The sequence below is a fragment of the Arachis hypogaea genome, chromosome 17, assembly GCF_003086295.3.
Source record: "Arachis hypogaea cultivar Tifrunner chromosome 17, arahy.Tifrunner.gnm2.J5K5, whole genome shotgun sequence".
In the NCBI taxonomy this organism is placed as follows: Eukaryota; Viridiplantae; Streptophyta; class Magnoliopsida; order Fabales; family Fabaceae; genus Arachis; species Arachis hypogaea.
In genome coordinates this window covers 11525804-11538646 of record NC_092052.1, presented here as the reverse complement: position 1 = coordinate 11538646, position 12843 = coordinate 11525804, and the positions used below count along the sequence as shown (strand labels likewise).

Genomic DNA, 12843 nt, shown 5'->3' with positions numbered 1-12843 from the left:
ATATATTATTATTTATAAATCTATATAATATAATTTATTTTTAATGTATATGTTATATTAATAGTTAATATTAATGATTAATTTTAGTTTTTTAAATTCTCCAAAATAAATTTGGGTGGGAGTTGAAAAGAATTAGTGTTTTCTAGAATAAAGAAGAAACTCATAAATGTTTACTTGTTTATTGGGTAACCATTAGTACGCTGTACGCAACCATATTCAAATAGCACATTGTAGATCTTTCTTTAGCCTTCTAGTTTATGTTATCCTGTGAATGCTGACGATTTGGTGAAAGCCATAGAATACTTGTAATACACGTCCTCTTATTCGCTTGATCATTAAGAATTTCTACTACTAGTATCCACCAACTTTATTTGTTTACTTCATTTGAATGTTAGTGACAACTCTGATTAATTTGCAACCAAACACCTGTAGCAGCTCGAATTATATATGACCTTAAGTCATACTCATACATATACACACACAGTAAATTAAAATAGCAAATTTGCGTCATTTCACTTCTGGTTGTGCCCTACAACTACAATCTATTGAATCTACATATTCTATTAAAATTTTGTTTTCTAATATCGTATATATAATTAAAATTATGGGAAATGAAATTTTTAAAATATATAGACATAGATTATCCATTGGCGAAACCTTATCAACTAGCTTCTTTCCTGTCTCACATCACATGCTCTATAAAAATAGAGTTATGTTACGTGTACACTAAAATCAGTCACTAGTATAAAATACATATTAAAATATAAATATATATTAAAAATAAATTAAATCACATATGTATTTATATATAAATATATTAATAACTAATTTTAGTAGTTAATTTTAGTATATAAATAATATTTTTAATAAAAAATAATATAAAAATATTTATACACAAATTATTTTATGTATAAATATATATTATTTAATTTATTTTTAATATATATTTATAAACATATATATTTTATATTAATAATTAATTTTAATATATACTTAACACAGTTAAAAATAATGATATATTATTTACATTTACTAAAATAAAATCTATATTAAAATAGAAATACACATTAAAAAAACATTTATATTCAAATTCAAATTCAGGTACTCGCATTCACTTAACAAAGCAGAAACAACTTTACAGTTTATATATTTTCTTGCCGTTCCATAATAATGAAGCTTGACATTACCAAAACTATGCCTACAAAAACATTACAACAATGCACTTATTATATTTTCCTCCTCAAAATGCTTTCGTCATAAATCATTATTGCTTAGGGTACCAAACGAAATTGCATTATTGAAGAAGGTGGTGGACCCATGTTAGGTAACATCATCACCCACCCCTCTCTCACAACGTCCCTCCCCGGATTTTTCCATAACAAACCACAACAATAACACAAGCTCCGATAAAGATAATAGACCATGGCATATACTCTTGGAAAGAAGACAAAAATCACAGCGAGGACTCGATGTTGATAACTTGATATAAAAAAAAATAAATAGATCAGGATGACTGGCAAAACAGTAAAATTACACAATCACAGCCGTACATCACACATGAGATTGGGCCCACTCCAAACTTAAAAGCAGAGGATAACTGGCCCACGACGGAGACACATGCACCACCACCCTAATGTTTAATTTAGTAGTAATAATAATATTCATTCTTCATCATAAAATTACATACATTCTTTACATAAATTACAAAATACAAAGCCTTAGAGAGAAAAGGATAAACGGATAATGATGATGATGAAACGAACTCCAGTACTCCACAAACATTCAATGCTTCATGATTATTTTTCTTTTTTCCTTCTTGAGTTTTCACAACTTGGTTGGTCATGAACCGTTGGATTTTGAGATCATCACTTGGACTTGAAGGGAATGGCTCTGATTACCACCACGTGGTAGAGAGCTGCAAGAGCTGCACCAATGAATGGTCCAACCCAGCAGTGGCGGAACTTGAAACAAAATTTTGGGGGGGCCAAATAGAAAATAATTGTCAAAATATTTTTTTATATGGACCTCATTTAAGATAAGCTCGTCTAATCTCATCTCTTTGATTTGGGTGATACTGTCAAATTTAAAGCCATTTTTCAAGATCTCGTTCCAAAAAGTTAAAGTTAAAGTCATCAGATATAACTTTTTGAACTTTTGAAGGTTATATCTCACTTTTTTCGTGATTTATTAAAGTAGAAGAACTATCTACATGTGTTGATATTGTAAAAGTTATATGTTCTCCTTCTTAAATATTAGCCTTCCTCTTAAAAAATGTATCAATTCTTTGATTTTTCATTATTATTTTATATAAAAATTTGAATATATATCCTGTAAAATATATAAAGAAGTTAGAAGGACAAATATTAAAATTTATAATATTTATTGAATTTTTTTATCAATTTATACAAATACAATAATATTAATACTTATTGAATATTCTATTATTTTTTATCATATAAAACATTAAATTAAATAAATAGTAAAATATAAAATAATATTAAATTAAATAAATAAAAGATATCTAATTTTTTATATTTGAACCTAAAGATAGAGAGAGTGTTGTTTATTGAACTTATTAGATACTTTAAATCATAGTAAAGTATTTAAGTCAAGTGAACTATTTTTTATCTTTTAAAAAAATACTACTAAATTTTTTATAAAAAGTTTGGGGGGGCCATGGCCACCCCTTGTCTGAACTAAGCTCCACCACTGCAACCCAGAACACCCACTGCACAAATTGCCAAAATAAAAATTCAATTACTACTAATAACACCAACAATGTTATTTGTTAGCAACAAAAATGACTAAAATATTCATAGATTAGATCAATATTAATCTCAGTAATCCACTTGCTTTTGTCTTTACTCTTGAATTTAAACATCAAAAAGATCTGTAAATAGATATCAACTTTGACTATAGATATGTTTTCCTGGAACAATTTCTGATTCAACTTCCAAATTATAAAAGATTTAATGAAATAATTAAGTGTGAAATCTAGAACATACGTGCTCATGCCATCCATCGTGCTTGTTGAAGATGATAGCAGCACCAAGACTGCGAGCAGGGTTGATACCAGTTCCGGTGATAGGGATGGTGGCCAAGTGCACCAAGAACACAGCGAATCCAATTGGCAACGGTGCCAAAATCTACTCACAAAGTGACAAAACCAATCAAAGCAATAATTAGTGATCAGCTCATCATCAAATCGAAGAAGAAGAGTTTGTAACTAGTGGCTTACAGGGACGTGTGAATCTCTGGCGTTACGCTTAGCATCAGTGGCGGAGAAGACGGTGTAGACAAGGATGAAGGTACCAACGATCTCAGCACCAAGGCCATCGCCCTTGGTGTAACCGTCGTTCACCTTGTTGGCACCACCTCCATAGGTTCCGTACAAGTTCTTTCCCTCGAATCCCTTCACCACACCTGCACCGCAGATAGCTCCAAGGCACTGCATCACTATGTAGAAAACCGCCCTTGTCAACGACAACTTCCTCGCCAAGAACAACCCAAACGTCACGGCCGGGTTTATATGACCCCCTGAAAACCACACCACACACAAAATTAAACTAAGAGCATAATTTATATTCACTCTCCACAATGTACTCATGAATAAGTATGTAGACAAAGACAAGTGAGTGATCACCAACTTATATAGAAGATAGAATTGAGTACTGAGTACAAATGATGATGTACCTGAGATACCGGCGGTGCAGTAAACGAGAGCGAAGATCATACCACCGAAGGCCCAAGCGATACCTTGGATACCGACGGAAGCGCACTTGTTGGGTGCTCTGTTGACGCCCATGACGGTCAAGATGGTGATGTAGAGAAAAAGGAAAGTGGCAACGAACTCCGCGATTCCGGCTCTGTAGAATGACCATGACGTTAGCTCAGATGGCTCGAACAGTGGAGCTGGCGGTGGCTCCTGGTAGTCCTTCGGCTCGTCTTGGCTCTGCGCCGCCGTACCGATCGGCTGCCTTTCCGGGAACTTGTTAGCTCCCAACGACACATCCTGCTCCTTCGCTTCCATCTCTTCTCCCTTCTCTTCTCTTTTCTCTTCTCTTTCTTTTTCTTATGTGAGTGGAGAGCGAGAGTGGCTGGGTGCGGATTTATAACCACATTCAGTTCTTGTTAATTCAAGTGAGGACGAAAGGTGGTGGGACCCACTCCGCGTAACTTATTGAAATATTTTTAATGTTTCTCTTATGATAAGGACCCCAGCATGGTGGGGCCGCGGGTCCGAGCTGGCGTTGTTGTAGCCACTCGCGCCAAAACCCGCCATGTTCCTCGCAGCACTTGAACCTGGCTTACTGCTACCGGTTAAATTCTTACGCATTAAAATTTGCTGCCAAGAAATAATAATTGCTACCTTACTCTAATAAATTCAACTCAAATTATTGATTAGTGGTACCACCTAAACTGAGAGCTCCTTGTAGAGTTTTTGAATAAATAACCAGTTATTTTATTATTGATATAACAGTTTCTCATTTACTATTGTGAAACATGGTGTGGGCGTCACATAGCTATAGGGAGATTGTGGTAACTTTAGTGGTAGCACTCTAGCACTTCAATTAATCAATTTTGATGCAAAGTAATTTAGCAATTAGCGATTAGGAAAAATAGGTGGTGATTGAGATTTGATAATATTTATGGTTATTAATTCCACGTGTTACTTGAAGAATTAAGTTGATGAGGGGGGCGGTGCCGATTGTCGCAGTGTGCAAAATAATCACGTTGAACTTGCGTCGAAGAGTGGACACGTGGCAGTAAAGCAGCATCGCATGGGTTAAGGGAGAATTAGAAAGGAACACGCAAATGCACCTGTGGCTGTGGCTGCACACTGATAATAGTAGTAGTTTGGTACTACTACTGTCAGGAGTCAGTCTTCCTTTTTCTCTTCTTTTGCTTTCTCCAAAATTCAGAAAAAGTTTAGGACCATGCTCTATTAAAAATTTTAAGCCCGTGCCGTAACAATGCAAATTTATTATTTTAGAATGAACAATTCTCATTTTTCCATTTCAGATGTAAATTTGTGTACCAGAGTGTAGGTTAAGAAAGCATGTCACTCTGTAAATTTACAAAAAAAAAAAAAAACGGTGATTTGTCTTTATTTTTATTTTATAAATTTTTTTGTAATTGAATATTGTATTCTTTTATAGATTATAATTTAACATAAAAAAATTTATTTTGTTTTTTAATTTTAGATCTAATGTTTCTGTAATTTGTAACTTGTAAGTATCATTAAACTATTTTTTTAAATGAAAGTTTTTTTTTTCTATAAATAAAAAAATGTTGAGAACGAAGATACAGATGGTGGTGATTCATGTTCGTTATTTTGTCTTTTTTTTTTCTGTTTATTATGTGAATTTGTTATGATGCAATTCATAAATTGATATCCAGAAACATACGAAATTGATGATAATTGATAAAGTATGTTCAAAAAATGAATTAATTTAGTGTCTTATGAACCAATTATAACATCGAATACTTCATAAACCATATTGGCTTAATAATGATTTTTTAAAATTTATCTTAAACATCAATCCTATATTCTGTTTAAAAAAATTATATTTGATAATGCAATTGCCAAATTTTAGTTAAAGAGGGATTTTTTTTTATGTCATTGGTGTAGAGTCTTCATTAGAAGTCAATGAAAGAAATAAATGATTGGACTACACAAATAAGGTTCGTGAGTCTATTACTATTTTGGAACTTTTCTTTCTTTTCATTTTATAAAATCAATTTAGAAAAATGTGGTCGGTCCATGGTCGTAAGCAATTATTTCTTATTTGCCGTCAATTTAAAAAATATATTAGTTACTTATTGCAATACCTCATCATCTCCCTGCTCATTCATAAACTAAACATAATGAATTTTTTTGCATATTATTTTTGTTCCTATGTTCGAGGATGAGACGATGATTAAGTCTTTATAAACGTTAACATGCTTATCTATACCATTGGCTTTATTTTATTTTATATTTGTTGGATAATATTAATTTTCTTTAAGTAATACGCACAAAGCCATGGAAGCAGTTGGGCAAAAAAAGGCAAAGAAACTATTTGAATATTTATTGGATGGTTTATTATATTAATCGTACTACCTAACATGGATTAGTTTAGTGCCTTGATTAGCCTCAATGACTTGTCTAGATAACATAAACAACAAATAAACGGCTCTTGATCGTTTTGATTTTTGAAAGGAAATTATTATGAGCCAAAATTGTATATGGAATCTTTGCAAATTATAAATCTCTTAGTCATTCTACTCTGGCAACGTTCATTTGGATGGGGTGGTATAGCAAATTTTGGGTGGCAGGGCCCTCAATATAGCATCTTTATTATGGCTTTGTTTTGTGGCTTGTAATTTAAGGAACAGACAGAAAAAAAAAATTGTGAGGCAGCTAATTAAGGACTCCTCCCTTTTTTGCTATATCAAATTATGATTTTCCTTTTAATTTTGATAGGTTGGGGTAGGGAACTACATATCCAAACACATATTTAATTTAGCAGATTGCTCAATATCCCATTTTAAAAAAAATGTATATGACATTTTATGTGAAGAAATTTATTTTTGATCCAGCCATTACAAATATCAAGTCATAACTCGGTCATTATAATTCATAACTCGGCAGAACGCAGCATAGTTCGGCGTTATAGTATTAATCAGCAATCTGCATCTTTAATCGACAAGTTACGTTACAACTTAACAGATTATGTAAATGTCCAATGTAACGTCATCCTCCATCAAAGCATAATCATTGCTCTTCAATTCCTAAGACCAACAGAAATGTAACCGACCTTATTCACCTATAAAGGTATGGTATTCTATCTTAAACAGACATATTGAATTCTCAATACTGACTTAAGATTCAGAGTGCCTTTGCAGATATACTCTCCCCTTGTTTCTTACTCACGCTCTGCGCAATTGGACATCCCCTCGAAGTAAAGCTCGAACTTCCACTAGGCTCAAAGGTCGGCACCAAAGATAACAACTTGGCGTCGATTCCCAGAGGCCGAGCTCTCCCTTCAAATATCCATACAAGAACAATTTTTTATTACTTTTTTCTTTCAATTTTTATTTTATTCGATTTATTTAAATAAAGACAAACAGATTATTTTATTGTCATGTTATCAATTTTGTTATTAGTAGTTATTAGAATATATTACTCACATTGCATTTACATACAGGGGGTTGTTTACTAGAGAGCTCCAGAGGATGAGTTCAATGTACATTTTATTTTTTTTAGAAGTTTGTCAAAAATTTTAAAAATATTATTAAGTTTTATTTTATTTCAATTTTATCACTAAAATTTTTTATTTCTATCAAATATAGTTCTGATAGCTAAACTTTAAAAAAATTTATAACTAATTTAGTAATAATGCAGAAGAAAAATTTATCTAAAAGGATTTTCAAAATCGTCTTCCGCAGCACTCGATATCCAGTCTTTGTTTTGGGTCGAATTTCAAGACCTAAACTCAAATTGCCATGAGAGAAGCTTCTCTGAAACTGATCAAAACTGTCTTTATCCTTAAAACTTAATGTAAGTTGAGAAGAAGTACTTGGGATATAATCTCGTATAACCTTCTTGCAAACAAAAGTTTTAAAGCTATAAAAATGGATAATGATGATGATGAGTCTCAAGAAGAGGAAGCAAAAGAGTTTTTAATTTTTACTCTTTACAAGTATTTAAAGTTGACACTTGACACTATTACTTAACACATTAGCAAGTAACTATATTATCAGTTAATATGTCTATTTTTTAAATAAAATCCTGATTAAAGTATAAAAATGATTAAAATGTGTTATATTTTAGAAAAAATGTCAAGAACCGAATATGACATTTACTCCATTTAAATCAATTGTCAAGTTTAATTAATACTAATAAACAACTGAAATGTCAAACAATGATATAATTGACTTTCATTTTGTAACTTCATAGATTATTTCACAAAAAGAATTTAATTTATCTTATCTTAAAACATTTGAAAATTTAAAGGGGAAGAATGAGTTAATAATGGGATTGTTAAATACGAAGCCCGTAGAGATTTCTATAATTAACTATAGATTATTGTATCATTATCATTATAGCAACACATTACTGAATGCTGATTGTTCCCGAATAATAATATAGTGACTATCTTATCTTATGCGGTCACTAAAAGGTGTCTCTTTCATTTTAGGGAATCATGATGGCACTGATTTTTGAATAAATGTGTGGATAAAACTTAACAAAGTGGGCGATCATTTCTCTCTTGCCATACTTTTATATAAATATATTCCTAAAGTTCAACAACCAATGACAACACCATATGAATATACCGTAAATTATTCAGCCGATACCGTCTACAAAATTATGGCCACAGGTTCTTAGTTGATAGTAAAAGCTAAGGGCTGATTTATATATAACTTGTAATAATCATATGCTTAATTATAATGAGATAGTAGTTTCCATTAGGGGCTGCTGGGGCGGTGAGACAATAGCCATGGAGCATTAGCCCCCCTCAATTATTATTAGTTTTTTAAATGACAAATGAAATTATATGAAGCTTTATTTAATTGTTTTCCTTTAATAAATTTTGACCCCAATATCAAGTGAGAAACAAATAGATACGTTTTTAAAATATAGGATAAAATATTAAATTGTCCTATGTTTGGGCGTAATTCTGTTTTGTTTCTTAAAATTTAAAGTGTCCTATTTGAATTCAAAAAAGTTTTATTTAGCTTTGATATAGTTCTATCGTGAAGTCAAAATTAAATAATTAACGGAATATTATACATGACAGTAGTATAAGAACAAAGTTAATCTGAAAAATAAGCAAGTATAAGCTCCAGAGACACAAAATCAACCGTGGATGCATTAATACATTTATTTATCATTTTTCTTAGTTCTATAGAAACTATTTCATTTAAATTGTAAGAAAAATGATAAATAAATGTATTGATGCATTTACGATTTTGTGTCTTTGAAACTTGTACTTGTTCTACAGATTCTCAATATTGTTTTTGTACTGCTGTCATATAAGATATGTCGTTAATTATTTAACTTTGACCTTACGGTAGGATTACATTGAAGTTAAATGAAACTTTTTTAGATTCAAATAGGACACTTTAAATCTTAAGGATCAAAATAAAACTACGTCCAAATGTAAAGACCAATTTAATACTTTACAATTACGTTTTTGTTTATATTATGATCCAAGCGATAAGCCCAACACCAGCAGCATAGGAACGGGGATCTCCCCCTTTATCTGGGCCACGCATAACAATTCAGCCCAAACCATGAACAGGCCATGGCCCCCGAGTTCGACCCAACTTGGAGAATAAGATAAAGGTTTTCCCCGTCCAAAAAAAAAAAAAAAGATAAAGGTTTTCAATAATTTTAGTACAGTCGTACTAGGACAAGCATATTTTGTAATTGTAGTTATTAATTAATAGTATAAAATTATATTTAATAGTATAAAATTATATATTTTTGTTTTGATGGTTAAATGCTAATTAGATTTTAATAAAATTGATGATCTGAAATTTTCTTTGTTTCATATTCACATCAAAGGAGAATAACTATTCGCTTTGGAGTAATCTCTTGCATAATAAAAAATAACTTCTCACTAAGATATGATTTTCACTACTGATGATTAAGTTATCATTAACTACTCAAAAAATATCATCATTTTTTTAGTTTTTAAACTATTGATTCTATACTTATTCTGTTTAGACTTTTGCTGATTTAGGATTGCAGTCTTTCGCAAGTATTTTTAATTGTCATTTTGGAACTACCATAAAGTCACATACAAACACCTTCACAATATCTCTGAGTTATTTTATTAAGCCCATTTATTCATAAAAGGAGTATTAGGTAAATAATGACCATCTTGAACAACATAAACAACCATCAATCAAATAAAAATATATTACATTCTAATTTAAAACTACTAATTAAATTTAAGATTAATTTACTTTTTTAACCTTATTAATTCACATTGTTCACACATTATTTAAAAATATTGTTGGTTACCTATACTTTTTCTATTCATAAATATGTTCCAAGTACACTTCAAAACATATTTAAAGTTTAAGTTTTATAAATAAAAATGTTATAAGGAAATAAATAGCAACAATTCTTTATGATATTTGATCTTTTGTCCCATCTCTATCTATTTCAGCAGACCTTCGATTTGAAGCAAAAGGGAAAGGTTCATCTTTGTGGTGGACAGCATTACTTTAATAATAATCATAATAATTATTATGATGATGATTAGTTCAATTTGACCATAGTACATGGTATACTATATGGGGATATTCCTTAATGACGCAGTTTTCCTTGGCAGAAAAAATTTTGAAGGTGTAATAATGTTGGATTGGATTGAATTTAGAAATAAAAACAAAAAAAATTAATAGTAAGGATTATTAAGAGATCTTAATTAACAAAAAATCCAATTATATTAAAATTACTAAAAAGAAATTAAATAAATATTATATTAATAAAGAAAAGAATTACATAATGATTATAAATAGACAATAGTGTTTTTTTAATCAATTATTTGGTTTTAATCCTTAATTTAATATAATAATTTTGTTTTTTCCATCACGATTATTCTTCTCTTTCTCTTCTGCACTTTGTCTTTTCTAAGAGTTTTATCATGTTTCCTTTAAATAATCATTTATGTACATTCTAAGAATCTCCCTAATTTTGTTGTTTTTACATGAAGACTTGAATTTTGTTAGAACCAATAATGGGTTTTGGAAATAAATGATTTCTGCAACTATATTTTTAAGATACAAATTAACAAAATCCATTTTTAAATGTGCGTTTATTATTCAGATTGTCTGTTTCATAAACGTATCAAACACATTGAGATTAATTGACATTTTGTTCGTCACCAAAAAAAAAATTGACATTTTGTTCAGCAACGCATTTTTATTAATGCTGTTCGTCTCATCGCTGTTGGAACACTCGATGATTAGACTGCTGATATCTTTACGAAGGCTCATCATCCGACTCGTTTTCAGATTTTGGTATCCAAACTTAAGATGGTATCCTTATTAGATCCCACTTGAGTTTGAGGGAAATGTTAAAAAATAAATTAGAATCAATATTAGATCAATTAGTATCATTTATATTTATATAGTATATCTGTATATTAATTGTAGAATTATATACTTTTATTACTCTAATTCTTCTAACACCTATATATATCCTTGTACATTGTACTTTTTCACAAGTTGAATAATACACTCTTTCAGAGTACTTTCTTATTTCTAACATGATGTATGAGGAGAAGGTGAGGAGAATTCTACCAAAAACATTTTTCAGGCATAGTATTAAAATAAAAATTATGTTAGGTATTTATCAAAATCAGTTATCAATATAGAATACATAATGAAATATAAAATATATATTAAAAATGAGTTAAACTACATATATATTTATACACAAATACATAATGACTGATTTTAGTAATTAATTTTAATATACAAATAACATTCTTGTTAAAATAATTGTCAAATATTTACAAAATAACTCTTAAAATTATATATTGAGGTTGGAGATTTTCCTATCTAAAAAAATTACATTTTATTCACATTTTAACAAATACTAGGATAATAATGCTACATAAGCATAACATAAATAATAATAATAATAAAAAAGAAAAGTTCCTTCCAAGAACCTATTCATCTCTCGGTGAGGTTGGAAATATGTTGCAGCGGCACAATGGGCAAGAATAGGGCGAGTGACGGTCGGCACAACGCCGAAACCAACGGAATATACAACATTCATGGAACACATGCGAGCAATTTGTGCGAACAATTGCTACACGTGAATCTTCAATACCATGTCCAAACTCTTCCAAGCAAATAGCACATTGTTCTTCAACATCATCATCTTGCTCATCAATTTTCGATCTCTCCAACAGATTCACGAATTGAGCTGGTTCAGGAACATTTTGACCGATATCATCATTATAGAAATCAGAATCTTCAATAACAATGCGCGTGGTAACATGGAGGTTCACAAAAATACCCCGCATATTGGTGGAGTCACACCCTTCATGGCTTAGAATCGTTCTTGCAGTTTCGCCCATGACAGGTAAAATTTGGTCCAATATCTCAGGGGATATAGGCACTGAAGAGAAGGTTTCATGTAAGAATGCAGTGTTTTCTCTGAAGTTACATAGGATATCAGAAGGAACCAAGAACGATTCATTGGCCGTACTTGTAGTAGAAGGAAAATTTGTGCTTTGAGTTATTTGGATCAATTCTTTGGTGAATCTAAAGATGATGGAAAAACAATCATCGAAATAGGAGTCTTGTGGTATGCTTGGATCTTCTTTAGAATTGATTTCCCATGAAAAAGAGGTGAACTCCATTGCAAGGTAGTGAAAGTAATTAGTTTAGAATTTTGATTTCTTTTACTCTATGGTTATGCTGCTTTAATAGAGTCTGTGAATTTCTTTAATAGCAGAAGAAAATCTCTTTTATAATGAATTTAATCTTTATCTCAACTATAAGTGGTTTTAAATTTCGTTATGACTTGTTAATCGTTACTAATTGATATTTTTCATAGATCTTAAATTGTTAAAAATATTTGAGAAACTGTTAGAGAATCAAATTTTATGTTTGAAATTAAAGTTGGATTGAGTTATTATTGTTTTAACTGTATTAAAAAAAATTACCAGAAAAACCTCACAAAAATCTCACAATAGGAACGTAAGGGTCAGTTTGAAACAAATAAACAATAGTACAGAACCATCATCTAAACATAAACTAACCAAATTACACTACTAATGCATAAACAAGTCATCAAAACTACAATATCATCTATACAAACCGTATTAAAAC

At 30.5% G+C, this 12843-nt stretch overlaps 2 protein-coding genes across 3 annotated transcripts; both read right to left on the bottom strand.

The window, feature by feature from the left end:
* Positions 1-1510: 1510 nt before the first annotated feature.
* On the bottom strand, positions 1511-4143 carry LOC112766488 (probable aquaporin PIP-type 7a). 2 transcript variants are annotated; one of them, XM_072222424.1, is made up of 5 exons: positions 3694-4143; positions 3239-3537; positions 3006-3146; positions 2721-2728; positions 1511-1950 (listed from the first exon to the last, which is right to left on the bottom strand). In XM_072222424.1, exons 1-5 carry the CDS (start codon positions 4028-4030, stop codon positions 1866-1868), a joined length of 870 nt encoding a protein of 289 aa, XP_072078525.1. In that variant the 5' UTR covers positions 4031-4143; the 3' UTR covers positions 1511-1865. The 2 variants fall into 2 exon arrangements, with proteins under 2 accessions (XP_072078525.1, XP_025668170.1); XM_025812385.3 differs by having other exon boundaries at positions 1511-2728.
* Positions 4144-11672: 7529 nt separating this feature from the next.
* On the bottom strand, positions 11673-12371 carry LOC112762803 (uncharacterized). The gene has a single exon (XM_025808640.1). It carries the CDS (start codon positions 12369-12371, stop codon positions 11673-11675), a length of 699 nt encoding a protein of 232 aa, XP_025664425.1.
* Between the last annotated feature and the right edge of the window lie 472 nt (positions 12372-12843).

Coding starts and splice junctions, on each gene's coding strand:
- LOC112766488 (XM_025812385.3), bottom strand. CDS start 4,030: ATGGAAGCGAAGGAGCAGGATGTGTCGTTGGGAGCTAACAAGTTCCCG. Junction 3,538..3,693: donor CTGCACCGCCGGTATCTCAG/GTACATCATCAT, acceptor TGTGGTTTTCAG/GGGGTCATATAAACCCGGCC. Junction 3,147..3,238: donor CCAGAGATTCACACGTCCCT/GTAAGCCACTAG, acceptor CTTTGTGAGTAG/ATTTTGGCACCGTTGCCAAT.
- LOC112762803 (XM_025808640.1), bottom strand. CDS start 12,371: ATGGAGTTCACCTCTTTTTCATGGGAAATCAATTCTAAAGAAGATCCA.